The sequence below is a fragment of the Leuresthes tenuis genome, unplaced genomic scaffold, assembly GCF_036924035.1.
Source record: "Leuresthes tenuis unplaced genomic scaffold, fLeuTen1.0.hap1 SCAF_17, whole genome shotgun sequence".
NCBI lineage: Eukaryota > Metazoa > Chordata > Actinopteri > Atheriniformes > Atherinopsidae > Leuresthes > Leuresthes tenuis.
This window is the reverse complement of record NW_027325371.1, coordinates 17829006-17843077: the sequence shown is the minus strand read 5'-3', so window position 1 is coordinate 17843077 and position 14072 is coordinate 17829006. Positions and strand designations below refer to the sequence as shown.

The 14072-nt window shown below is 41.3% G+C and overlaps 1 protein-coding gene across 1 annotated transcript in view; it reads left to right on the top strand.

Annotated features, from left to right (window-relative positions):
- The window catches only part of LOC140273775 (protein shisa-8), a 106047-nt gene extending 93712 nt beyond the window's left edge, over positions 1-12335 (top strand). Inside the window, exon 5 of the mRNA XM_072369436.1 lies at positions 6583-12335. Coding sequence (XP_072225537.1) covers positions 6583-7112 — 530 coding nt within the window. The 3' untranslated portion in view covers positions 7113-12335. The remainder of the gene's footprint in view (positions 1-6582) is intronic.
- The last annotated feature ends 1737 nt before the right edge of the window (positions 12336-14072 follow it).

Sequence of the window (14072 nt, the reverse complement as noted above, 5' to 3'; positions counted from 1 at the left end):
ATTCTGCCGAATGCACAGCTGCTCTTCAGGGGAAGAGATGTAAACATGTGTTGGCAAATATTAACACAAATACAATCTTCATCTGATCACTGCAGACAGTTAAGGACACGGTGACAACGATGAGGAGCGACAGCTTGACACATGTTGTTGTACTGTTCATGGGCACAGTATACAGAGAGAGAGAGAGACGCTCGGGCCCATCATGGCTGAAGAGTATCAGAAGCAGAAACCACAGAGTCAGAGACATCCAAGTTTTCAAGGACAAGCTGGGATGATTCACTGTTCTTTTTCCAAGAATAAAAATGAATAGAATAAATACAAGGCATATACTTATATACAATGTATATTAAGAAAAACCGAAGCCAACTAAATGTGTTGTGAGTGTGAAAAGCGAGTGAGGAGAGGAGCATCTCATCTCATTATTCTGCTCAGAGAAACAAAGGCTGATTGCGACAGCAGCAAAGCCCAAGCCTCTCAACACCAAGCGTCAGCCACATTTCACGGAAACACACTTCAAAGTAACAAATCCCTCACAAATTGAGGTGCAGCATGCTCTCTCTCAACGTCTAGGTGTTGAGCTCGGGCTCTGTTTGATGGCACGCGGGCTCCTCTGTTTGGTATCCGCTCGGTTTTTGTCTCTCACACACAAAAAGAGCGGTTTCAGTGTGTCGAGCCTTCTGCCATCAGGGATGCTGATCCACTGTAAGAGTGTGTCCACATACTCGTAATGATTCTCCAACAGAAACATCTGACACAGAGTAAGAAAGAAAGATTGAAAAGGAAACAGTAAATCTACTCTGAAAGATGTGCACACTCATGCATATTCATATTTTGTCAAAGCATTTAGAACAATTTGGTTTAACATCCTTTTGTAATTCTGTCCTCACTCGGTTGAGTTGATGCATAACTTAAGGAGGAATAGTTTGGAGATTTAGTTTTTGAGGCAGAAAGTATCTTGATGTCTTTCAGTAAATACAGCTTAGCTTTAAAGCTGCTAGTTGGCAGATTTCACTCCTTTTGAACAGCCAAGTTAACCGTTTCCTCTCTCACAAGAGTGCTATGGATCTTTTCATCTGACACTCAGCAGGAAAGAATACAAGCCCATTTCTGAAATTGCCAAATGACAAAACACTGGCTATCCATTACACACTCAAAAGAAAGGGCAGCTCTTTTCACACTTGCTCTTCAGTTCTCTTGCTGGGTAATAAACAAGCCACAGGGTCCAGAGATCCTTCCTGTGCAGACAAAGTCACGGCTAGGGCACATAACAGTGCGGATGGAAGGGTTGACCATTTGCCAGGTGAGACAGCAGGTCTCTGCCTCACGCTGTTTTGAAATCTTCATTAACGTGCAAGGGTTGGGTTGCACCAACATGGATCGGAAAGTTGGGTTTTACATGAATGAATCCATGTCTAAAATTTAGCAAGGCTCTGTTACACGATCATTAAAAACTGATCTTAATATAAATCTAAATCCTGCATTAAATGAATCCATACTAATTTGCTGTCAGGACCTTGTTAGAGGTTGGGAAATGATTATCTTTGGCTTACTCTATTGACAGCTTGGCAGGCAGTGGTGTTTCATAGGCCAAACATGTCCCCTTCTGCCCGATGTTCAAAGTCCCCCACAAATTACAATTCTGGATCAGACCCAGTTGAAAAGGTTTTTTGATAAATTATTCATTATTAAAACTGAATTTTCCAATGATGTCCAAAAAATTAGCCATAATTGTTCTGAAGTCTGTTTTTCTCTTGTACTTTGACGTGTCGCCACCTTTTCACCATCTACTGCCCCGGGATGAATTTCTCTGTTGTGGTCTGGATGGAGACATTTGGGGAAACAAAGCTAATATGGATGTAGGGGGTTTTTTTGTTTTGTTTTCACAAAAAGAGGGGAAATATATCTGTTTGAAAAGATATTCAGAGTTGTGTAGTTGAGGTCTAATTCTAAAAAAACGTTTTGAGGAACAACAAGCAGTGAGCACTAAAAAGGAAAAGAATTGTGAAGGGACAGAACATTGCAGACATGCGAGGACGTTCTGTGTAAACAAACGTACAGTATGACAGGTGCAGCAGCAGAGCTTTGGCAAGAGCAGCTCTAATATCTCCATCTTAATTAAAGCACTGAGAGGCTGACAGCTGCACAGGCAGTGAGAATATGTGGAATAAAGATGCTAAAGGTCAAAGAGGGAGAAAGTGAGAAGATGAACAAGCAGAGGAGGAAGAAAAGTTTTCAGAATTTAGTAGTCTCAGAAACGGTGGTCATGGTTCTTTTTTTTAATTATTATTATTATTATTATTAAGCTTCTGTCCTGATGGGTGTGTGGAAAATGTTGTTGTCTTCTTTAAGGAGGCAGTTTGAAGATATGGACAGATGTTTTATTTGTGATTTTGCGAACTCAGCTCGGGTCTGATCCCAGATCTGCAGCAAAACAAAGCAAAGGGGGGTGGATTTCTTAAAGATCACGTTGAAGACTTGAAGAAAAGAAATGGCCGTATTACAAATGAGAGAAAACCTGCATCAGCTCACACAAAGACAGCTGCAGGCCTACGGGAAAAGGACTGGCAACTTCTGCCTTATCTGCAGTGAATGGATTGATTGATTCATTCATTTTTCAGCAGACATAAGGATGAGGAGTGGTTGATCACTCTGTCAGAAACCGAGCAGATAGTTTAGTCTCAGAGCAACCTTTTTTAACTTCCAAAATAACTGGGGATTCAGAGAATTCAAAGACCATTGCATGGGGTCAGGCACACTCGTGAAAACCGCTATTGGTGAGATAAATCTCTCCCATGAAAAAATTTATAGATAATAGATAGAAATAGAAATAAAAATGTTTTAAAAAACCACAGATTAACACAATCCAGAAAATCAGCTGCCTTTTTGAGGTTCAAGTTAATTTCAGATGGACTGAACTGAAGTGGAAAACTGAAAAAAAAAAGGTTTATTTTGAGGTGACTTTCTTTCTGTAAATCATGGATGCCGCATCCTCTGAGAGACGATCCAGCTTGTTATCAGAGCATAATTCAACAGCCAGGCTCTGAGCTGGTGCTGCATCAGTGGCCAAGGTAAATGCACAACTGTGAAGGCATCGTTTATGCACGATGATATCTGCAGGTTTGGAAGCAACATATGCAGCCATCCACTTGACACCTTCTCCATAGAAGGCCTTTCTTATTCCAGAAAGACGACGTCAAACTCCATCCTGTCTGTACTACAATAGTATGACACTGCAGTGAGATATTGGAACTAAAAATGGAACTACAGCATAAATGAACATTTTCTCACTTTTAACATTTGAAATCTAATATCTAAAATCTGTCACATGAGAATTGTGCAGCAATAGTTCCAACTCACTGTTAACTTAAACCAACCTCTTACACGGTATTTATGTTAGGCACACTGTTATATCATTCCTTGGGTGTACACAAACGCCCCTACATAGACGTACAGAAAACACGAGTTAAAGAAATGATGAACAAAACTCTGCTGCAGTGTGCTTGTGGCTGTATTGTGGTATTAATTATGCGCTGCATCCCAAAAACTGTCTGAACATAATGATCCTTCAAAAAAATAATTGTGTTGCAGCTCAGCCATTATCAAAATGGTGGAGAATTAATTAGCATTTTACAGAGCTCCTAGAATAGCTGCTCAAACATAATACAGCATTAAAAAATAGACCAAACGGAATAGAACATGCTTTCAAACTGAAATCCTATGAAGGCTCAGACTTTTGCAGTTATAAAGCGGTGGCTCTGATTGGGCCCGGGGGTGCCTCACTTCAGGCTGAGGCTGGATAGACCGAAAAAGCTGATGTTGTAAAAAAAAAAACATCGGGCTGAAAACAGAGACTGGGTGAAATGGTGAGGAGATGGAAAAAGTGGAGAAGATGTTGAGGAACACGGTCATGAAAGGATCCTGCTGGCAACATGCTAGGAAACACTTAGATGGACAGCAGCAGAGGTCATTAAGAGGAGGGGTGTGTTTTATTCGATTACTATGCAAAGTGATTTTCCAACAGTTTCTAAAGTCTTAATTGTTCTGTCAGATCTGAATACTGCGACATGGAATGTGCCCCCCCTCCTCCTCTGATATCTTCCTCTAAAAGTCTGCTTGATGTACACTCAAAAGATTGAACTACACGCTATGCTTCTAAAGAATCAGCAAGAATAAAAACTGGAGCAGGATCAGACGTGTTATTTCATGGAAAGCACGTGAGTTTATTAATTCAGCACTTTTCGGTGCTACAAGTACATCACACGGCAATAAATGTTAGAACAGTTCAACCGTTTCAAGCGAGAAAACATAAAATGACTCAAAGATAATACGACGTGAGGCGGTGTCAAGCAGAGAGAGAAGCGTACACCGATTTCCTCTGGAATAGATGTAGTAGATCTTGAACTGAATACTGAGTCTAACTGGACATCAGTGTAGTGAGATGACAGCTTGGGTGATAAGCTGTAGTGCTGTCGTGCTGTGCAGAGAAATGGGTAAAATCTTCATTTCTTCCCTGATTTTTTTTTTTGTAAGCCTGTCTGGCAAACGATAAACTGCTTGTTTTTTCTAAACAGTAACATGTAAAAGGACTCAAAAACCCAGAAATAGGCCAGTAGTATTTGCACATATCTGTCAAATATTTTCTGCTGCTTCTCGTCAGAAGAAAGACCAGCATGAGATCCTTGTCTTCCTTAAAAACCTTCCAATTGAGGCTACTGCTGCTAGCCAGCCAGAGGCAGAGAAAGGCAGAGCCTTCCTATGAAAAGTAAAAAATAACTTGCACCACACAACTGAATGTGACGCATGTCTGAGGGAATTTGGACGTGATGACTGAAAATTAAGTGGGTATACCCATGTATACCCTGCATTATACCGGTGGGAATATGACACCAATATGCAGTTTTAGTGCGTAATCTAGTGGCAGAGTGTGGGGCAGCTGTAAGCAGGTAACATGATCTTGACTCAGCCAGGAATGAAAAATACACAAATGACCATCTCCAAGTGTTGGAAAAATAACAGAGCCTGCATTCTTGTGACTGTTTCTCAGGTGGAAGAAGTCGACCTAATAACTCACTTGTACTTGTTTGTCTAATTTCAAACTTTAACAAGATGTGGATGAACCATAACAATATCGATTCAGAGTACCGTAATTTAATGAATGACAGAAATGATTGACAATCGAATTTGACTCCAAATCAGACTGTCCTCCTCCCTAATATAATACGAGCCTGTTTTTTTTTTTTCATGCTTGAAATAACAACTTAAAGTGATATTTAGGCTACTTCTTGTGGTTGCCAGAGCAACAGCATGTGACATGTCAAAATACTAAAATTTTTTGGCACAAACTGTGATCAACAAGTAATTTTAACCCTGACCAAATAATGCCATCGCATTAACTCAACCAGAAAATGAGAGAAGTGTTTTAGTGAAATGTTCTTTTCCTTTCTGGGCCACATGCATACGTTGTAAACTGGATCCATCTGAAGATCCACAGGAGAGAATTTCTCAAAAGCAATGAATTATTTCCTAGAACGTTGTGTCCTTCCCCATCATAGCTCTTAAGATGCTCTGGAGTTATACAATGGGCCGACATATGAAGCATTCAATAAGTAATTACATGACTTTGAGAGTGCTGCATGGGTTCCTGACATTAGCTAACTTTGAGGCACCTTCTGGTTGAGCAATCATAAGAAAATGTTGTCGGCCATCTTGGCTATTTTATTATGAGCTTTTGCAAGAGAGCAGAAAACCAGTCCCTGCTGAACTTCGCTTTTTGATGAATGCAGTTAATAAATCAGTCAACCTGGAGTCTCTACACTTAGCCCCATTCATTCACACTGATTACCATAAGCCTAAATCATCATGCATCATCTGAGCAAACTCAGAAACATGCTTCTATCTGGTATGTAACGCTGATAGAATCAGACACGTGAGTACACATACTAACAAAGCATGAAAGATAACTTGTTGTTATAGGGAAGCCATGAGTTAAAAGATGGCAAGTCTTAGATAAAGAAGGAAAAAGAAAACAAGTAAAAAAACAAACATCATACAGGGTGTTTTGTTTTTCCTCAGGCACATATATCCTTCCAGGAAAATAGAAAAACAACAACAAGCAAACAAGGTTGTTGGCGTCTTTGGGGGGGGTGGAAGCAAAGTCTAACACAGATGACAGAAGAATGGCAAAAGAGACAAAGGGACTGGTGGGACAGGTGTAGATTGGATACTTTAGCTGGTGACAATTCGTCACATAACTATAAATGAATTTGAAGCTCCCCAACAGGCATTAATTAAAGTTAACGGGAGAACTAGTGACTTGATGCTGCCTTCATCCTTCAGCAAGTGGAAGGGCTAATTTGTGTGTATATATATATTCATAGATACCATAAATGAAATAAGACAAAATAGTCTTACATGTAAGCCATTTTATTGAAACAAGGGATAGCATTTCAACTGACAGATATCAATGCCCATAGAAAAATACAAAAATTCATGACACAATCTTTTTTCTTTTTGTCGATCATTATTTTTACAAATAATTTAACCGAGTGTGTCTTGCTCTCCTCTATTTCTCTCATCATTCAGACACGTGTGCAAGAGACTACTACAAGAGCTACCCGATGGTAGATTACACCCACCGCCAGTCTCCTCCGACTTTCCAACCCATCAACTTCCACCCCAAGGACAAGCCCTTCCTGCCACCGCCTGACATCCACGCACCCCTGGCCATCACCATAAACGCCTCCCAGATCCCAAAGCCTAAGATCTCCAAGACCAACACCCACCCACTCACCTCCAGCTCAGCCTTCAAAGTATGGGACCCAAGTAAGAGCTACATCCAGCACCCGACGGCCTCCCACATTGGCATCGGGGGGCAGCAGCATCACCCCATCCAGCAGCAGCAGCTCCAGCAGCAGCAGCAGCTCCAGCAGCAGCAGCACCAGCCGCTGCACCAGCAGAACAGCCGGCGCCAGGCCTATTCTAACAAGAGGCAGTTCAGCATTGAGACGCTGCCCGAGCTCTTCTCGCAGCCGCTGGGCTACGGCCACTCTCCGCACATGCACCCGAAGCACAAGGGACTGGCCACCAACAGCAAGACGGAGGTGACGGTGTGAACAGGAATGAAGGGACAGAGAAGACAAAAAACGAGCGGAGATGAAAGGAAATACTCTGATATCCTTTATATCCACAGCTACAATGGTCTGTGTGAGCAAGCAAATATCGTATCTGAATTTTTTTAACTCTGCGTGTTCATTGTTGACTAAAACAAAAATAATAATGTAAGTGATATTTGTGTATTTTTAAGACCATGGGATCGAAGCAGAGGCACATAAGCTGTGAAAGTGATGGATTAGCAGGTGTTGGCTATGACCCTTTGAACCTGGCAGCTTTTTTAAATAACTGAGTGGCCTCTCAGTGTGTTGGCACACCTCTGTGCTCCGTCTCTTCTCAACCCTCTTGCACCTCAAAGACATTCTGCTCGGCTCAGTGGCACCACTCCCCGAGTTACAAATGCTCAAATACCATTCAGAGACTATTTAGCCCACAAACTACAGCCCAGACTCTAAGGCTGCCAGAGAGGCTGGTAGGGAAGTGTTTCCCCTTAGACTTTGGCTTCCCATCAACTGAGACAATGCCGTTGTGTTGTCAGCTCTCATTGCCCTCCAGCCCTTGGAAGAGTGAGATATCAGCATGGCGATTCATACCAGAGAAGAGGGCATGAGAGTGTGGAAAGGATTCATCTCATTCTAGAGGCAAATGCGATGAGAGGGATTTGAACAATGTACACAAACATACACACATAAAATACAGCCTCGACAAAAATTACAAAAGGGTTCTAGGCACCGTCAGAAGCCACAGGCAAGCCCACCCACACTCATCCCCTCTAAGACAAACAGACACACACTTGTCTTGACACACTAATTCTCAGAGAGTAGGAAACGGAATAAGCGAGCTCCCTTGTTTGTTATTTGAAGGGACTTGATGAGCTGCCTCGTGTGTTGTAGAATTCTTTTTAGCTCTGAATAACTTGAAATCCTGGATGCCTGGAACAAGAGCATCTAGAAAGATTACTTCAAAATCTTCAAAATGTTCTTTGTATCAGTTTCCCCACCATGTCAGAGATCCGTCAGCTGCTTATCTGAGCTCTGTTTATGGATCGTCTACATCCACTGAGATCCATTTTGATATTTTTGTCTCCATACATACAAAGACCTGCTTTCATAAACAAAGTAGCAGCATCGGGGAGTGTTTGTGGATGTTGGATCGGAAAGTGAGAAACCCTTTTTCCAGCATGGTTGTTCCCAAATGCAGCTGTTTGGGGCGTGTGCGTGTGTGTGCTCACTGCGGCTGCTTGCACTGCAGTTAACTTCACTCCCTCTTAATGAAGTGCTGTAGCACTACATTAAATGAATTACTGCGAGCACTTAAACAAAGCACTAATGTAATTCATGGCTTGGATGCACACAGCTAACACATCAACACATCACATCATTTTTTTTTGGGGGGGGGTTTGGTGACAATTTTAAATCTAAGAAACGGATACTTGGTCATAACCGTTGTTTTCTGCCAAAAGTAGTAAAACAAAACAAAAAGCTAGAAAAATCATCTGTGTTGTGGTCAAGCACAACCAGATGGAAAGTGTTAGCAAAAAAAAAAACAGCTACATGGACCAATTCTTCTACTGCGTGCTATTCTATGGTGCATTCAGTCTATGAGGAGGTACTTTAAAATGTGATGCCAGACATTCCTTATTAATAATATGAGTTCGGATGCAACACCTCTAAAGTTAGCACCACCATAAAAAATATAATATAGTTAAAGTGCACTCAAATTCCTTTTAAAGGGAACTTTGATTGATCTAGCTAAATATTTTGCTGACATGTAATTTCATATGTTTTGTAATTAGTTTTTAATGGCTGATTAATAACATTTTTTAGTACGTTCTCGGACACTTGATGGTGATTGCTTCAGTCCACATTCCAATGTTCCCTCAAAATCCCTTTTTCCAGCAGCCAGTCTGACACTGATTGAATTCACCTTCATTTGTTATCATGAGGACACCAGAAATGCCGCAGTGCATATGCCTGGCACATGCTACAGCACATCAGGCAGGTGGTGGAACCTCATCAAACCATCCCGCTTACTAGAGTCACACATTATTTAGCACTTTTTTTCCCTCCTCTCTCTTTCTGTCATTCCGTCTGTCTCTCTCACGCACTCTTTTTTTTTATTTTTAAGCAGTCTTTCTTCTACCGCCTGACCTCCCTCAGTGCATCCATTCCCATGAAAGGGTGAGCGATGGGTACCAAGCGCCACTCTGGTGTTTGGTACCCGGCGCTCCAAGCTGTTATGAACTATGAGAGTCTCACTGGGTCCTCCCAGCGTGTGAGTAACTGTGTATTGGGAGTGAGCTATAATAAATGAGAGAGGCAGGGAAAGCATGGCAGGCTCCAGATTTCCTCCCTGCTGCACAATCACACTCAGACACAAGCATGATTACATTCACACAAACACAGACTGTCTGATGAATGACCACATGCTTTGCAACATATTTGTAATATCTGGACATGTGGACAAATATACTGGCACGTGTATCCCTCCAAGAAAATATACCTGGCACATGTAGTGATTTTTCTTTTTCTTTTTAAAAAGATTTTTTTACAAGCAGCCATTAGTTTGATTCAACCCAATTCCCTAATTTGCATTTCAATTCAACAGAGCTGCAAAAGAACACGAACAAAAAAAAAAAACTGAGCTGCAGAGTAAAACTTTTACAAGAGAGAATAAATTAGCAACATTGTGCTTGGTTGTAATGCTGCAATGGCCACTCCACTTTATCGCTCCAAGATGTGGAAAACCTGCGAGCCAAGCCGCTGGGGTGGTGCTCGGGGCTGCTGGTGTGCTTTTGTAACGAGGGATCAGCTGAGAAAGGGGATCATGAATACAAAAGCACCGATGGGATATGCATGGTGTGAGTGTGCATCAAACACATTTGTGCTCGCAGTCTCTCCTGTGCTGCACGGTACTTAATGCAGCAGGGTTCTCCTCCGTGGCATAACCAACACTTTGACTTGAATTCCCATGAGGTGCAAAACACTTTTAATGGGTCACTTCGTGTAAAAAGCTTTGTGGCCTCTGAAATCCCTCAAATGCTACAATTTATTTTTAGTCCGTCCCTAATCTCTCTTCATGTATTAGAAGTCGTGAACAAATGTGGAATGGCAGCAGGTGAACAAGCAATATGAGTGAGAAAAGCAATAAGTTCCCTCTCTTTGTCTGCCTGGAGTTTATGGGTGGCTGCTAATGAGGGTGCGGGTGTTAAATTGAGGGGAGAGCGAAGCAGAAGAAAAGGCTCCACAGAGAGTTTGAGAGAAGATGGAGATGAGACGAAAAAATAGGACTGAGCCACATGGACAAGGCTGATATTACGATGGTTGTTTTTCATTCTGATTCGTCTGTGCAGTCTGAAAATCGCTCATTTTGGGTTTTATCTCTGAAGTATTTGAACAACCAGCTTTATAAAGCGTTCTGTGACTGTGGCTGGAAAGAGAAGATGTTTTTTTTTTCTTTCTGATCTATTTATATGTAAATCGCAGCGGGACCCGGACTCCTTTGCTGCACTTAAAGAATTTCGAGGTTGCAAGGCAAGAACTAACTAACCACTGGAGGTTCAACACAATAACGACACTGGCTTCTGGATTTACAGTTAAGGAGTGGAGCGAGTCCTTCAGGAAAAGCAAAGCCTGAGGATAGGCTACCAGCAAAGTGAGGGAGACGGACAACTTTCCTAGGTTTCTGTTGGCTGACATGTCTCTCACTGATTGGCGGACAGAGTTGAAGTGAACTTTTTTCTGCACTTTGGGAGATTTGCGTCAGAGGCACCATAATCACGAGAAAAAAAATGATGCTGACATACTGGGAAACACGCGACACATTCCAGTGTTGATTTCCCCGTGGTCAGGAAGCACTGAAGAGGTGTTTTTTTGTTGTTGTTTTTTTCTTCAATTCAGGATGGATTTCCGTGACTACCTTCAGGCAAAGACTACATTTGAAAAAAGACTGATGAAGCTGAGGTAATTAAACTGGAAAAGGAAGTGGTGAGCCACACTTTTGCCTCTGTTGTGGACAACGTATGTACTTGATCACACACACAAGCATACACTCGCATATACACGAAACGAGACACAAGAGGTATAACACGAGTTATATCCATGCAAAAGACCACAAGTTTCTGGTGTGAAACAGGACCAAAAGCCTTGAATCAGGAGAAACTGAGTACACCTAACTGATGTTTGAACATCCAAAAACAGTGAGAATGCTGAGACTGTTTTGGATCATCAGCTTAGAGTGCACTTACTCAATCTCTCCCGATGAACCACAAACTATGACTCACAAACTCGCTCATCTCAGAGCAAACTGACTGTTGTTTGTAAAACTTCCTCTCTAGAAAATACATGATGCAAGTATTCTACCGAAGGTTATCTGAATGCAACCTGGTAGATATACTTGGGCTCCATGATCCTTAGCAATATATAGATTCTGATGTATGGTTCAGTTGTTTCTTTGTCTCCTGTCGGTTTTTTGTAGTGTTTTTCAATGACTGAGCTCTTGTCGAAAAACATTGAACATTTTTTTGACCATTTGACCAATGGAAAATGAGAAAGTGCTTCCAGATTTTGGGTTCATGGCTGCGCATCCTTCACGCCCCTCCACTGCCACCCTCCTAACATGTGACAAACAGCGCAACCCCTAAAGATCCCAGCGGATCTTTTGAATTTCATTATATACCATATGTTTGAAGCTTGTGATCTTGAGTTACATTGTATGGTGTACATGCACATACATGTATTTAATGTTGAAATATATTGCATCGTATCCAAGTGCTTTGCCAACACATTAGCTGAAAGTGGAGGGACGATTTGGTGATTTCTTGTACAGCTTTTTGCACCTGCAAAAAATGTTAAAAAAAAAAAAAGAAAAGAAAAAAATGTATAAAGTTGCATCGTTTCATGATAATTTGTAATGAGCAGCAATAGGCTGCTTTGGATTGCTATGTACTACTTGTGTATATATGTATGCTGTACCATTTGTCTGCTGTGAAATTTGTTGATTACTCAGCTTATATAAGGGCTTTTTATAGATATAAAAGCAGACTGGGCAATTTGACGTCACTCTGTAACTCAAGACAAATTTCTCTAAGACATTTTATTTTGTTGTTGTTGTTTGTTTGTTTGTTTTTTTTAGGGATGAAGGAATATGAACAGAATTTTCATGCATACAAAATAAATGCTGTATAAATAAAGTTTGACTGACCGAAATGTCTATAGGTACTCATACCGCACTGGTCCGTGTGTCCTGTTTGAATAAATCTTTCAAGAAATATAGCACTGACTTGTTAAATGTACTTGGAATACACTAGTAGGTTATTTCAAGCAGGAGAAATCAATAATTCCTTTAGCAGTGAGAGGAAGTATGACCCCTTTTTATGTGTCCAACACAGCAGGAAGGGAGGACTGTGAATGCTGTAGTTTTCTTTCTTGCTACTTACTGTGCCAGCACAAGAAGAACCTAAAGTTGGTCAAACACATGAATGGAGCATTGGCAACCATAGATTCAAAATACCTTTGGGCTTGTTCTTGGAACAGGGGAGATCAGGGTTATGGGTACTGAAGAGTTCCCCAAAAGACAAAGCTATATACTCTCGCTGGAGGTGTTTTTCTTCCCCTTTTTTTAAAAATTAATTTATATGCTTTAAGGGGCATGGAAACAACTTTGTGGCATAGGTTAAAATGATCCGCCTCACAACTTGTGTCTGGTCTGAGCCAGCGAACGATAAACTCACTTGACTGACTGGCATCGTCCCAGATATAATATTCCCTACATTGCAAGAGATTTTGGTAAAAATGGGTTAACTCTACTTCAATACTGTCACAATCTATGCCTGCTGACCGACTAATAGGAATGTAACATGGAATGATGAGTTGATCAACGTCAAACTGACTTTTTTGTGTACAAATCCAACCCAAACAGTGTAGATGGAAGCTCAACGAGCAAAAAGTTACTTGAATGTAACTCAGATCATGATCACACCAAGAGGTTTGCAGCATGGAAAGGAGTAGCGAAGGGATGGCAGCTCCCATGTCAGCTTTGTGTTATTATGGTACTTGAAATCTGTGTTGCTTTTCAGTCGCAGTTGGCTTCGATTCGGCAGGTGGGTACACAGTTATCAGTGGAGCTCCCCGTTCCCCAGATACCCTTGAGGAGTTCCTACAATAGTAGCGCTTTTTCCTGGGAAACAGTCCAGTACATATAAAATTGAGACAGATTTCTGTTTTTTTAGAATTTTAATGAGTAGATAGCTCATTAATGTATGTTTAACGGAATTAAACAGAATCACGACAAGCTTTTCTCGGTGAGGTAAGCTTATTTTCAAAGCAAACAGCTCTCACGTGTGGTTTGCGGTGGTCTTTTGCAGAAGCCCTTGTGGCCATCACAGGAAAACAGACATGCAGAAAGGTTTCCATTATCTGACATGAATCAGGCTCGGTGGAAATGTGTCAGGCAGCAGCCCGGAAAACATGACAGAAGAAGGGAGGTAAAGTGAGTCAACAGTAAAGTAAATTATGGCTCTGTTACCCCTAAAGCAAAGACCCTCACAGACTGATGATAGTAATGAGGATTTTACGAAAATAGTTCCCTCACAGATTTCTGATTGTTACAACATTAACACTTATAGCTAAGCGAGCAAGGAAACTACCTGCTTATGCAATCAGCTGCTTAAGAGGTCTGCTAAAAACTCCCATATGACCCAGTTTAGAGTTCACAAACATCACGTATGAAAAAACATGCTCCCAGGTTTATTTGTAAAATACACATCCAATCATTTTGTACAAAAAAGTCACAAAACCCGGCAGAAAGATGGACAAAATGCACCAAGAGGTGAGAATGTGGAACTTAATGGCAGACTTTCCTTCACCTTCTGACGTGACTCTATCTCATCTCTTTCTGGATCTCCTCTCTTCTCTTTCCTCGCCACATTTCTTTGTCATACACAGCCTCTAGTCTGGTTGAAC